At 41.3% G+C, this 14832-nt stretch overlaps 1 protein-coding gene across 1 annotated transcript; it reads right to left on the bottom strand.

Annotated features, from left to right (window-relative positions):
* Nucleotides 1-1580: 1580 nt before the first annotated feature.
* On the bottom strand, nucleotides 1581-11745 carry ces2b (carboxylesterase 2b). Its single transcript, XM_079163526.1, has 26 exons — nucleotides 11613-11745; nucleotides 10845-11037; nucleotides 10618-10759; nucleotides 10282-10415; nucleotides 10030-10183; nucleotides 9809-9913; nucleotides 9607-9705; nucleotides 9345-9488; nucleotides 9145-9222; nucleotides 8909-9056; nucleotides 8685-8834; nucleotides 8517-8589; nucleotides 8251-8436; nucleotides 5268-5449; nucleotides 4499-4691; nucleotides 4272-4413; nucleotides 3872-4005; nucleotides 3619-3772; nucleotides 3400-3504; nucleotides 3198-3296; nucleotides 2936-3079; nucleotides 2736-2813; nucleotides 2500-2647; nucleotides 2276-2425; nucleotides 2109-2181; nucleotides 1581-2028 (listed from the first exon to the last, which is right to left on the bottom strand). Exons 1-26 carry the CDS (start codon nucleotides 11686-11688, stop codon nucleotides 1842-1844), a joined length of 3471 nt encoding a protein of 1156 aa, XP_079019652.1. The 5' UTR covers nucleotides 11689-11745; the 3' UTR covers nucleotides 1581-1841.
* Nucleotides 11746-14832: the final 3087 nt, after the last annotated feature.

Raw genomic sequence — 14832 nt, 5'->3', positions numbered from 1 at the left:
GTAACTGTAACCTGAAGTACAGGATGGTCAAATGCAGATATTACAAATGGACTAATGTCTTCATTCAAAGCTACGGTTGCTGAATGTTTGTCCATTGTTCTCCCCTCAGCTCCTGCTCTCTGTAACACAACAAGAACAGAATCAGCAAAACACTCAAATTCAGTGTATTCGTGTAATTAATCTTAACGTTACCGGACTTAAGGTGATATTTCAGGTTCACTACCTATCTACCTGAGCTCACGTTGGTCGTTTATGTTCATGATATGAAGTATGAATCATCTGTAAAATCATCACAACCTCAGTAAGATATTATTCAACCTCTGAGGTTTGAAAGTAAAGCCTTAAAGTAAAAGTTACTTTAAGGCTTAACTACGGTCGGATGCAGGCAGCCGAGCTGCCGGTAATAGCGCAGCGGCTAACGTTAGTTAGCTTGTCAGTTACCAACGTCACGTAACTTAACGGAACATTTTAACACACATGTGATGTTATACGATCTCTTATTTTGCTTCAACATTAGAATCGGTGACATTCGAGTGAGTTGAAACCCAATACTTACATTTAAAAGTGAATACTGCCGCTTCTCCAGCTCTCGCATCAGTCGCCGCCATGTTTGTTCAAATAAAATCTTCACCGGCACGCAATGCATCTCGGGATGTGCTGGGCCGCGAAGGATACATCAGATGTATCCTTCAAATCTGGGGTCTGAAGGCTGCATTCGTCGGCTGCATTCGAAGGAGTCTTCGACAAACATGCGAATTGGGACAGCCTAGTCGCCGCGCTGTGACGTAACCGGTCTACGAATGCAGCCTCCGAAGGATGCAGCCCCTGAATTGGGACATAGCTAGAGAATGTTTGAGGGATGTCTCTTAGACATTTTGAGCCCTTTAAGAACCCTTTCCGTAAGTCAGCATGGTATGCTGACTTAGCCTCAGGGAATTACCCACAAATCATTGCAATGTGACGTTAAACACGGGGTAACCAGTGGATGCATGGAGACGTAAAAAAAAAAAAGAGTAAACAAAGAGGACGGCTCACATGTGTTCAGCCTGGAATATTACATTTACACAGAAATATTGTGGAGAAAAGTTACATGATTAACTTGGCTTCACTTATCATTGCACACTTGTATGTCTCATTCATTAAGTCCATGTAACCACAAGAGGAACGGAAAATATACTATGCAAAATATGTGTACGTTACATTAACGGACATAGCCTACAATATGTATGCAGTGGCTACCTGGCACGTTGTTCATGGCACATATGAGGCATGTGAGGTTTCAAATCCCAGGCGAAGTGCTGCTAGTAGGAAAGTGTGTTTTCAAAGTACATACAAGTTTGAAAAAAGGTATTGACTTAATCAATCCATGGTGTGACCATCGATGTGACTGCGTAACTGAGGCAAATAAATATTGAACAGATGACCATAAAACACCCTAGGGCTATCTAATTCAAGAGATGATGGTAAATTGCTAGCACCACAACTTTATTCGGAATTTAATTTATCTGCAGCATATAGCTATGCATCTCACAGTATGAATAACATTGTTGGTAATTTTGAATCAGAAATTTCACAAAACAGCTCCTGAAGATTTTTATATTGGAAACCAGATATTAAACATGTGACCAAACAGAGCAGGTAACTCGTGATTTGAGGCATCCTGCTACACATTTCCTCTTGGATTTGAAAGAAGTATTTCCTAAGAACATCTACCTTTGATTTAAACTTATGTTCAATATACACAGATCTTTCAAAATGACAATTATCACATCAGTTTAACAAATGTATTCCTAATGTTTGTCGTTGAAGTGGCTGGAACAAAGAAAGGAGAAGTGACCGTGCTACAGCTCGTTGCGCTCCATCTTCTCTTTGTATTCTCGGCTCTTCTCCGGGAGCGTCTGAGTAATGAAGACAAACTTGTCCTTCTTCAGGTGACGACCAGTTACCTGCTCCTCTACATCAATTGACAAGTAGTATTCTTCTGCTCCATACTTTGGCCAGTGGACAAGGCCGTCACCATTAGGAGACCTACACGCGCAAGCGTGCACAAAGTTAAAACAAGTCTCATCTCATGTGTATTATAACTTGTAATGAAGGTGAATTCCTACCCTGTGCGAGCAAAGTTGCCCCAGTAGCTCATCATGATTCTGCTCAACCGTTCGTCCTCTTCATGGCATGGCACTAAAACAATGATATTTGGTAAAACACTTTGCACCCAGAGAAAAGCCCAGGTCTCTGGTGGTCCATCGATAAAGCAATTTCTACATTTAATTACCAGCTAATGTGACATGGGAAGTTGTGAAGCACAATCCAAATACTGAAAAGATTTCATCTCCATGGTCACTGCCAACGAAGCTTGGCCTTCTATCCTGCAGGCATTTGGGAGAATGCTGGTACTCATACAGGTACACAGGGGCACCGGCATCTAGTAGCAGAGGAATAGTGTGATACATCTCGTTTATGTGTGCGACAGTAAATTATCTTGAGTAAATAAAGTACCTGTGTGGGCTTTAGCAGTCTTAATGGCTGGAATGGTGAACAGCACATCTCCTAAAATCTTAGTGAACCCATCTCTATTTTTCACACGATCGTCTCCTCTTCCAATATATTCATCTGCCAGCGACTCTCTGATGATCTCGTCTTTGGGCTTGAGAAAGAAGGAGCAACACATCCATCAGAGAAGTTTGAGCATGATAGAACAAAGCAATATTGTAATGTCGAACCGCTTGCCTTACATCAGGGAAGAAGAGGTACAGCACGTTCGTGATGTGCTCCCGATCCATTCCCTCGGTCCAGTTTGGAGGAGAAAAGAACTGAAGGGAAGACAAAACATTTCAGACGCGCATCATAGCAAAACGAAATCATGTTTCCATGAACTCGTCTGTAAATCTGTTAGCTCGTCAGTCACACAAATTTCAGTAGCATTCACACTTACGCCAGGAAGCAAGTAGCCCCCTTCATCATTATTGACGCCGGTCATGAATGGTATTGTGAGTAGTTCACGTGTATGGTACAGCTCATTCACAGGTTTTGTCAGGACGACTCCATCAACATTTAAAGAAATTCTCAATTGTGCATCCTTGAGAATAAAAGGTGCGAAAGAGAAAGTTGAGATAAATATGTACAAGTACAATAAAGATAAATAGGCAGATTCCATCAAGTCAGTCTATAGATCAGTTTCACATTCAATATCTCACCTGCACCTGAGCCAGAATTATGTCAAGATCGAGGTTTCTAATGCAATCAGCGATCTCCTCTGTGCTTTCATGGCTACAGCCGGTTCTATTTGCTACCACCTGAGGGGCGATATGTGGGATTCGTCTCAAATTTAGAAACAAATTCTCAACTTTGTGCACTGAATAATGTTTACAAACCAAAATAAACACTCTGCTAATTAACCTGTGTCACTGAGAGGGGATCAGCTATGAGGAGTATATCCATTGCACAAGTGCCACTCTCAGCAATGGCATGGTGGAACAGGCCATCAGACAACGGCGAGAGAAGCTGTTGATTCAAGCAACAGACAGCAATAAAAGGTTCTGTGGACACTAGAGACTGTGCAATACGTTAAAAAACAAATGTTTATTTAAAGTGCTTCAGCTGCAGATTGATCCTTACCAGGAGGGATACACTCACGCCACCAGCAGACTCCCCAAATATGGTGACTAAATCTGGGTTTCCACCAAAGTTATGAATGTGCTGCTGGATCCACCTCAGAGCTTGCACCTGGTCCAACAGTCCAAAGTTCCCCGACAGGTGCTCATCTCCAGTGCTGGATAGAGCATACAGTTATAGTCCACACCCGCTGGTAAGAGTGGAATATAATAGCATGTCCAGTCTACCTGTGCTTAGTAGGTTAAGTCGTTTTTACCTGAGAAAGCCCAGAACTCCCAAGCGGTACTGGATCAGAACCACAACCACGTCCTGGTAAGCAGCCAGGGCGGAGCCATCAAACAATGAAGCTGACCCCATGGAAAACCCTCCACCATGGATCCAGACCATGACCTGGTAAGGCAATAAAAAGAAGACTTATCTTTTCCACAGAACATAAAGCACATTTTTACTTTTTTCTGTCCGATCACAAACATCAAACAAAGACTTTAATCCGACTAAAACATAAGACTGATGTAATCAGCATCAGTCCGTTTACAGCCTGGTTCTAAATATGGACATCATTACTCATATTGCCATTGTGGATTCTTCTAAAAGCAATCGCGCCAACTTCTCCATGAACACTATCGAAAGTCATCCAAAGCATCATTTCAACTTACTGGGAGCTTGGCACCGAGAGCTTTCTTTGCAGGAGTGTAAATGTTGAGGTAAAGGCAGTCCTCTGAAATGTCTGGGACAGCAACCAACATGCCACTCATTTTATCAAGCAGATCTAAAGTGAACTGTTTTTCTTGAACACACCTGAAAAAGAGGATTTTTTACAGAGAGAAGTGGAGCAAGTTCTCCAAGTGTGTTATGCAACAACGGATGCACACGAAGGCCTTACATGGCTGGCTGCTGGGTGGCATCTCTCACTCCTTGCCAGCCCTCTACAGGCTGGGGTGCAGACAGTCTCAGAGCAGGGCCTACGGGGGGCTTGGCAAATGGGATGCCCAGGTAGGCATGGACCCCGGTCTCCTTCCCCTTCACGCTCACATACTGGCCTCTGAGTGCCCCGAGCTTTGTGTGGACTTCTGGAGCTGTCAAGATATTAGGGATGAGTCCAAATCATAATGTAAAGCAATTTGAGATCCCAGGAAAAATGTGTCAAAGTAACAAATATAAATTCTTCATGTATGGTTGTTGGTTGAGTTCTAGCTTTTGTTGCAACTGATAAGTGTGGTTGTTACACATTTACGTCGAAAAATAGATTTGAAAATAGTGTAATTAATTTATTCATTCTGGCAGTTTTACAGCATTGTGTAGCATTTGTTTTTACACCCACTATCATTCCCAGTGCGATCCCAACACGAGGTCACCAAATAAATAATTAGCCTGATTTGAAGTCGGTGAAAGGCGTCTCACCTTTGGACTCATCACCAGAAATATGTATACAGGTGAAAGATTACTTCGATCGAGGTGCGATGGAATTGCAAACTGGTGGCATCAAGTAACAACAGATTCAGATTCATTCCGATGAGAAATACATTCGAAGAGGATATGATATTATGTAACTTCAGCGGGCTTTTGCTATTCAGATTTAAAGAGCAGTCAGATGCATGCTGGTCCTCGCCACCGTAGTTACTGTGCAAATAAATTAGTTTTCGCCTTCTTACCATGTAGGTCTGCAGCGACATGGAGAACTAACGCAGACGTTAGAAAGAGGAAAGTTTGTTTGGCACGAAAGTTCATGGTAGTCGCCTCGGTGTCCTGATTGCGACACTGCTGGACTCGGCTGAAAGAGGAAATGACACCTCTCACGAAGCTTTCCCATTTTATACGTGACCCATGTGACGCAGTTATTCAAACGCGCAAGATAACACGTGACTCCCTGGCCAAATCCCGATGTACCCCCTTACGGACTCACGGACTTTGAGGCACGCTCCCGCGAAGTCCGTGAGGGTTTAGGGCTGTCCCGTTGTCAAATCATCAGCTATGTCCCAATTCAGGGGCTGCATCCTTCGGAGGACCCAGCCTTCGCGGTCCACGTGGGCTGCGTCCTTTGAGGACCGCGTAGGCTAGACCGTGCGGTCTACGAAATGAGACGGCCTAGCTACAGAGGACTTCCTGTTTGCGTCAACAGCTGTTCCCGCCTCCTCTTGCTGCTCCCGTCGCCTAAAATCCCTGCTCAACAGGATTATATATATATTTATAGTATATATATATATATACATTTATAGTGTGTGTATATATATATCAATATATAATCCCTGCTCAGCAGGATTATACATATATATACATTAAACTAAACACCTTTTCAGTATATATGCAGCCTCCAAGGTTTTAGTTTAGTGTTTAATCAGTTATTCAATAATTAATTCATAGATCTTTTTCATAATATTGTTTTTCTAAATTAATCAGTTAATGAAATCAGTTACTATGTTAAATAACTCATTTTCAATCAGTTATAGTTCTTGTAATTAAATGTATTTATCTGTTACTTTATTTCATTTCATTCACACATACATAGCAATCCTAAGGCAGAGGAAATCAATCAAGACAGTTAACATTAACAGCAGCAAAACAAATGTCAGCAAACATGTTTATTAACTTGCAGTAACACATACTTTTTATAATTTACACAGCAGAATATACACACATTCACACAGAAATCCTTTACATGGATGTCTTATTTCAATTTCAATTAATAAAATAAAAAGGTGACATCACAACTGCCATCTCTGTGACAGCAACATGAACACATGAGGAGGATCTACTGGTTGTGTTATTAGTGAAGCTTTATAATGATGAGCTAATGTAACTGTAACCTGAAGTACAGGATGGTCAAATGCAGATATTACAAATGGACTAATGTCTTCATTCAAAGCTACGGTTGCTGAATGTTTGTCCATTGTTCTCCCCTCAGCTCCTGCTCTCTGTAACACAACAAGAACAGAATCAGCAAAACACTCAAATTCAGTGTATTCGTGTAATTAATCTTAACGTTACCGGACTTAAGGTGATATTTCAGGTTCACTACCTATCTACCTGAGCTCACGTTGGTCGTTTATGTTCATGATATGAAGTATGAATCATCTGTAAAATCATCACAACCTCAGTAAGATATTATTCAACCTCTGAGGTTTGAAAGTAAAGCCTTAAAGTAAAAGTTACTTTAAGGCTTAACTACGGTCGGATGCAGGCAGCCGAGCTGCCGGTAATAGCGCAGCGGCTAACGTTAGTTAGCTTGTCAGTTACCAACGTCACGTAACTTAACGGAACATTTTAACACACATGTGATGTTATACGATCTCTTATTTTGCTTCAACATTAGAATCGGTGACATTCGAGTGAGTTGAAACCCAATACTTACATTTAAAAGTGAATACTGCCGCTTCTCCAGCTCTCGCATCAGTCGCCGCCATGTTTGTTCAAATAAAATCTTCACCGGCACGCAATGCATCTCGGGATGTGCTGGGCCGCGAAGGATACATCAGATGTATCCTTCAAATCTGGGGTCTGAAGGCTGCATTCGTCGGCTGCATTCGAAGGAGTCTTCGACAAACATGCGAATTGGGACAGCCTAGTCGCCGCGCTGTGACGTAACCGGTCTACGAATGCAGCCTCCGAAGGATGCAGCCCCTGAATTGGGACATAGCTAGAGAATGTTTGAGGGATGTCTCTTAGACATTTTGAGCCCTTTAAGAACCCTTTCCGTAAGTCAGCATGGTATGCTGACTTAGCCTCAGGGAATTACCCACAAATCATTGCAATGTGACGTTAAACACGGGGTAACCAGTGGATGCATGGAGACGTAAAAAAAAAAAAGAGTAAACAAAGAGGACGGCTCACATGTGTTCAGCCTGGAATATTACATTTACACAGAAATATTGTGGAGAAAAGTTACATGATTAACTTGGCTTCACTTATCATTGCACACTTGTATGTCTCATTCATTAAGTCCATGTAACCACAAGAGGAACGGAAAATATACTATGCAAAATATGTGTACGTTACATTAACGGACATAGCCTACAATATGTATGCAGTGGCTACCTGGCACGTTGTTCATGGCACATATGAGGCATGTGAGGTTTCAAATCCCAGGCGAAGTGCTGCTAGTAGGAAAGTGTGTTTTCAAAGTACATACAAGTTTGAAAAAAGGTATTGACTTAATCAATCCATGGTGTGACCATCGATGTGACTGCGTAACTGAGGCAAATAAATATTGAACAGATGACCATAAAACACCCTAGGGCTATCTAATTCAAGAGATGATGGTAAATTGCTAGCACCACAACTTTATTCGGAATTTAATTTATCTGCAGCATATAGCTATGCATCTCACAGTATGAATAACATTGTTGGTAATTTTGAATCAGAAATTTCACAAAACAGCTCCTGAAGATTTTTATATTGGAAACCAGATATTAAACATGTGACCAAACAGAGCAGGTAACTCGTGATTTGAGGCATCCTGCTACACATTTCCTCTTGGATTTGAAAGAAGTATTTCCTAAGGCCATCTACCTTTGATTTAAACGTATGTTCAATATACACAGATCTTTCAAAATGACAATTATCACATCAGTTTAACAAATGTATTCCTAATGTTTGTCGTTGAAGTGGCTGGAATAAAGAAAGGAGAAGTGACCGTGCTACAGCTCGTTGCGCTCCATCTTCTCTTTGTATTCTCGGCTCTTCTCCGGGAGCGTCTGAGTCATGAAGACAAACTTGTCCTTCTTCAGGTGACGACCAGTTACCTGCTCCTCTACATCAATTGACAAGTAGTATTCTTCTGCTCCATACTTTGGCCAGTGGACAAGGCCGTCACCATTAGGAGACCTACACGCGCAAGCGTGCACAAAGTTAAAACAAGTCTCATCTCATGTGTATTATAACTTGTAATGAAGGTGAATTCCTACCCTGTGCGAGCAAAGTTCCCCCAGTAGCTCATCATGATTCTGCTCAACCGTTCGTCCTCTTCATGGCATGGCACTAAAACAATGATATTTGGTCAAAACACTTTGCACCCAGAGAAAAGCCCAGGTCTCTGGTGGTCCATCGATAAAGCAATTTCTACATTTAATTACCAGCTAATGTGACATGGGAAGTTGTGAAGCACAATCCAAATACTGAAAAGATTTCATCTCCATGGTCACTGCCAACGAAGCTTGGCCTTCTATCCTGCAGGCATTTGGGAGAATGCTGGTACTCATACAGGTACACAGGGGCACCGGCATCTAGTAGCAGAGGAATAGTGTGATACATCTCGTTTATGTGTGCGACAGTAAATTATCTTGAGTAAATAAAGTACCTGTGTGGGCTTTAGCAGTCTTAATGGCTGGAATGGTGAACAGCATATCTCCTAACATCTTAGTGAACCCATCTCTATTTTTCACACGATCGTCTCCTCTTCCAATATATTCATCTGCCAGCGATTCTCTGATGATCTCGTCTTTGGGCTTGAGAAAGAAGGAGCAACACATCCATCAGAGAAGTTTGAGCATGATAGAACAAAGCAATATTGTAATGTCGAACCGCTTGCCTTACATCAGGGAAGAAGAGGTACAGCACGTTCGTGATGTGCTCCCGATCCATTCCCTCGGTCCAGTTTGGAGGAGCAAACCACTGAAGGGAAGACAAAACATTTCAGACGCGCATCATAGCAAAACGAAATCATGTTTCCATGAACTCGTCTGTAAATCTGTTCGCTCGTCAGTCACACAAATTTCAGTAGCATTCACACTTACGCCAGGAAGCAAGTAGCCCCCTTCATCATTATTGATGCCGGTCATGAATGGTATTGTGAGTAGTTCACGTGTATGGTACAGCTCATTCACAGGTTTTGTCAGGACGACTCCATCAACATTTAAAGAAATTCTCAATTGTGCATCCTTGAGAATAAAAGGTGCGAAAGAGAAAGTTGAGATAAATATGTACAAGTACAATAAAGATAAATAGGCAGATTCCATCAAGTCAGTCTATAGATCAGTTTCACATTCAATATCTCACCTGCACCTGAGCCAGAATTATGTCAAGATCGAGGTTTCTAATGCAATCAGCGATCTCCTCTGTGCTTTCATGGCTACAGCCGGTTCTATTTGCTACCACCTGAGGGGCGATATGTGGGATTCGTCTCAAATTTAGAAACAAATTCTCAACTTTGTGCACTGAATAATGTTTACAAACCAAAATAAACACTCTGCTAATTAACCTGTGTCACTGAGAGGGGATCAGCTATGAGGAGTATATCCATTGCACAAGTGCCACTCTCAGCAATGGCATGGTGGAACAGGCCATCAGACAACGGCGAGAGAAGCTGTTGATTCAAGCAACAGACAGCAATAAAAGGTTCTGTGGACACTAGAAACTGTGCAATATGTTCGAAAACAAATCAGTTTATTTAAAGTGCTTCAGCTGCAGATTGATCCTTACCAGGAGGGATACACTTATGCCACCAGCAGACTCCCCAAATATGGTGACTAAATCTGGGTTTCCACCAAAGTTATGAATGTGCTGCTGGATCCACCTCAGAGCTTGCACCTGGTCCAACAGTCCAAAGTTCCCCGACAAGTGCTCATCTCCAGTGCTGGATAGAGCATACAGTTATAGTCCACACCCGCTGGTAAGAGTGGAATATAATAGCATGTCCAGTCTACCTGTGCTTAGTAGGTTAAGTTGTTTTACCTGAGAAAGCCCAGAACTCCCAAGCGGTACTGGATCAGAACCACAACCACGTCCTGGTAAGCAGCCAGGGCAGAGCCATCATACATTGAAGCTGACCCCATGGAAAACCCTCCACCATGGATCCAGACCATGACCTGGTAAGGCAATAAAAAGAAGACTTATCTTTTCCACAGAACATAAAGCACATTTTTACTTTTTTCTGTCCGATCACAAACAGCCTGGTTCTAAATATGGACATCATTACTCATATTGCCATTGTGGATTCTTCTAAAAGCAATCGCGCCAACTTCTCCATGAACACTATCGAAAGTCATCCAAAGCATCATTTCAACTTACTGGGAGCTTGGCACCGAGAGCTTTCTTTGCAGGAGTGTAAATGTTGAGGTAAAGGCAGTCCTCTGAAATGTCTGGGACAGCAACCAACATGCCACTCATTTTATCAAGCAGATCTAAAGTGAACTGTTTTTCTTGAACACACCTGAAAAAGAGGATTTTTTACAAAGAGAAGTGGAGCAAGTTCTCCAAGTGTGTTATGCAACAACGGATGCACACGAAGGCCTTACATGGCTGGCTGCTGGGTGGCATCTCTCACTCCTTGCCAGCCCTCTACAGGCTGGGGTGCAGACAGTCTCAGAGCAGGGCCTACGGGGGGCTTGGCAAATGGGATGCCCAGGTAGGCATGGACCCCGGTCTCCTTCCCCTTCACGTTCACATACTGGCCTCTGAGTGCCCCGAGCTTTGTGTGGACTTCTGGAGCTGTCAAGATATTAGGGATGAGTCCAAATCATAATGTAAAGCAATTTGAGATCCCAGGAAAAATGTGTCAAAGTAACAAATATAAATTCTTCATGTATGGTTGTTGGTTGAGTTCTAGCTTTTGTTGCAACTGACAAGTGTGGTTGTTACACATTTACGTCGAAAAATAGATTTGAAAATAGTGTAATTAATTTATTCATTCTGGCAGTTTTACAGCATTGTGTAGCATTTGTTTTTACACCCACTATCATTCCCAGTGCGATCCCAACACGAGGTCACCAAATAAATAATTAGCCTGATTTGAAGTGGTGAAAGGCGTCTCACCTTTGGACTCATCACCAGAAATATGTATACAGGTGAAAGATTACTTCGATCGAGGTGCGATGGAATTGCAAACTGGTGGCATCAAGTAACAACAGATTCAGATTCATTCCGATGAGAAATACATTCGAAGAGGATATGATATTATGTAACTTCAGCGGGCTTTTGCTATTCAGATTTAAAGAGCAGTCAGATGCATGCTGGTCATCGTCACCGTAGTTACTGTGCAAATAAATTAGTTTTCTCCTTCTTACCATGTAGGTCTGCAGCGACATGGAGAAATAACGTAGACGTCAGAAAGAGGAAAGTTTGTTTGGCACGGAAGTTCATGGTAGTCGCCTCGGTGTCCTGATTGCGACACTGCTGGACTGCTGGTCTCGGCTGAAAGAGAAATTGACAGCTCCCACGAAGCTTTCCCTATTTATACGTGACCCATGTGACGCAATTAATCAAACGCACAAGATAACACGTGACTCCGTGAGTTTCAGACCACAGAAAAGGGCTCACATTACCGGAAAGTAGACCGCTGCTTCTTGATCACCATAACGTTAGCAGCTGGGGCGGTGTATCCGTTTATTCAGAACTGTAGTTGTGCAGAGTACCACCAGTGAGCTTAAGTTTTGCAACTGACCGGAGGAACCAAGATTCACAACTAGTGTGGAGAAGAGTTACATGATTGACTTAGCATCACCTGTACACATATACAGGACTGTCTCAGAAAATTAGAATATTGTGATAATCCCCATACGTGTGATTTAGTTTACTGAACCAAGCTGAGTGTTTTTCAAGGCTCAGGAAACCCTTGCAGGTGTTTCGAGTTAATTAGACGATTCAAGTGATTAGTTGAATACCCTACTAGTATACTTTTTCATGATATTCTAATATTTAGAGATAGGATATTTGAGTTTTCTTAAGCTGTAAGCCATAATCAGCAATATTAAAAGAATAAAAGGTTTGCAATATTTCAGTTGATTTGTAATGAATCCAGAATGCATGACATTTTTGTTTTTTTAATTGCATTACACAAAATAAAGAACTTTATCACAATATTCTAATTTTCTGAGACAGTCCTGTATGTCTCAATCATTAAGTCCATGTAATCACAAGCGGAACGAAAGCTATACTATGCAAAACATGTGAATGTTACATTAACAGATAGCCTGCAATATGTATGCAGTACCCCCTAATGGTACTGTTGTTCATGGCACATATGTGGGTTCAATTCCCAGGCTCAGCGCTGCTAGTAGGAAATTGTGTCTTCAAAGTACATAGAAGTTTGACAAAAGGTATCAACTTAATAAAACATAATCAATCCATGGTGTGTCCATCTGAGGTAAATAAATATTGAACATATTACCATAAAAACACCCTAGGGCTACCTAATTCCAGAGATGATGGTACATTCCCAGCACTGCAACTTTGTTTGGAACTTAATTCATATGTAGCATATTGCTATGTATCTCACAGTATTCTTGAAAAAACTTACTATACAGAGCTTTTGTCAATTGACACACATGTATAACAATTAAAACTTCCGGGTCAATATTTATTACAGCAAATATCCGTACTTTCATATTCATCACATATTCATCACATATGGTCCATAGTTTGGCTCTGTGAGCCTTTTACTTTTACATAACTTGAGTATTTTCATTTTATGCTTCTATATTCTTCTACCAGGATCTCAAATATTGTACTTTTTACTCCACTCCACTTTTTTTCTACAACTGAAGTTACTTTGAAGATTCAGATTAATGATACAAAATATAATCAACAAATAAAGTATCATGTATTATTATAGGTGAAAATAAATCTTTATTGTTCCCAAATTCCTTAATATAATATATGTATATTACTGATATGGTAAGTATATTTTAATCCTTAAACTATTAAATGCAGAAGTTTTACTAACAGAGTATATTTTACACTGTCGTATTGATACTTCTTTCACCACTGCTTTTACATAGGCCTACTTCACATTCGTTATTATATGTTATATGTTGCTGTCATGAGTTGCTGTCACGAGTTAGAAAAGGAATGAGCGAGATTCGTAACGACCATCATCTCAGAGTGAATTTCACGAAGCTGTTGATCTGAGACCAAATCAACCAAGATATGTCCGTTGTGGCCTCACTGCTACCCGTGAGTCGATTTAATTCTTGGTTGTGACAGCCAATCGCCTTGTACCCACAAATCAACCAAGATATGTCCGTTGTGGCCAATCAGCGCTCATATCGCAACCAAGAATTGACCAATCAGCGTTTTCGGGCTCATGGAAATGTGGGGTCGATGAAAAAATAATTGTCAAAGGGCACGCTTATGTGCACGAATAGAGCAGAAAAAACTAAATATCCACAACTAGTGTGGAGAAGAGTTACATGATTAACTTGGCTTCACCTATCATTGCACACCTGTATGTCTCATTCATTAAGTCCATGTAACCACAAGAGGAACGAAAAAAATATTATGCAAAGAATTATAATACCTTCATATAATATATGTATATGAGTCTGATATGGGCTGATCTGTTAAGTATATTTTAATGCTTTTTACTATTAAATGCAGAACTTTTATTAACAGAGTATTTTACATGATCGTATTGCTACTTCCACCACTGCTTTTACATTGGACTAGTTCACATATACTGTTGCTGTCATACATATTTCTACTGATCATAATGAGTTGGAACAGGATTGAGCGGGATTCGTAAAGAAGATCTCAAAAGTGTATTTTACGCAGCTGTTGATCTGAGACCAATGCGATTTATTCAGCTGGCAGTCGCCGTCTCACTGCCACCCGTGAGTCGAGTTAATTCTTGGTTGTGACAGCCAATCGCCTTGTACCCACAAATCAACCAAGAAATGTCCGTTGTGGCCAATCAGCGCTCGTATCGCAACCAAGAATTAACCAAGAATTGACCAATCAACGTTTTCGGGCTCATGGAAACGTGTGGCACGAATAAGTAGTTCCGGGTCTTTCTGTCTTACGGCGCGGGCCAGTGGCGCAATGGATAACGCGTCTGACTACGGATCAGAAGATTCTAGGTTCGACTCCTGGCTGGCTCGTAAATTTTCCCTTTTGCCCCTCTCTAAAGCGAAAGCAAACAACCCAATATCGGTCCTAAACGTAAACTGGATGGTTTTTCCTGCAAGTGCGATTTTGGGCGTTGCATAATTTACAATTTCTTGAAGGGCGCCAGTATATTCAAATTGACTAAAGTCACAAAAACATAATCAAACTACCTCTTTTCAGAAATTTAAGTCGGCACAATGTTTTCAGTCTAAAGCGTTTTGAAACAATTAACTAGCCAAACAGCTTAAACCTGAACTAAACTGAATGCCAATAAACGGATAAGTAAAATATGAGTTGATGTTAAATCCTCCGATGAGTTTGCGTGTTGTTTCTACTGGGGTTGTACAGTAACGGGCTGTTGTCTAGGTCCCCCCTGAATGAGCGAGGAACCGTCCATGTGAG

The sequence above is a fragment of the Pholis gunnellus genome, assembly GCF_910591455.1.
Source record: "Pholis gunnellus genome assembly, chromosome: 7".
Classification (NCBI taxonomy): domain Eukaryota; kingdom Metazoa; phylum Chordata; class Actinopteri; order Perciformes; family Pholidae; genus Pholis; species Pholis gunnellus.
This window is presented reverse-complemented; position numbering and strand designations above follow the sequence as displayed.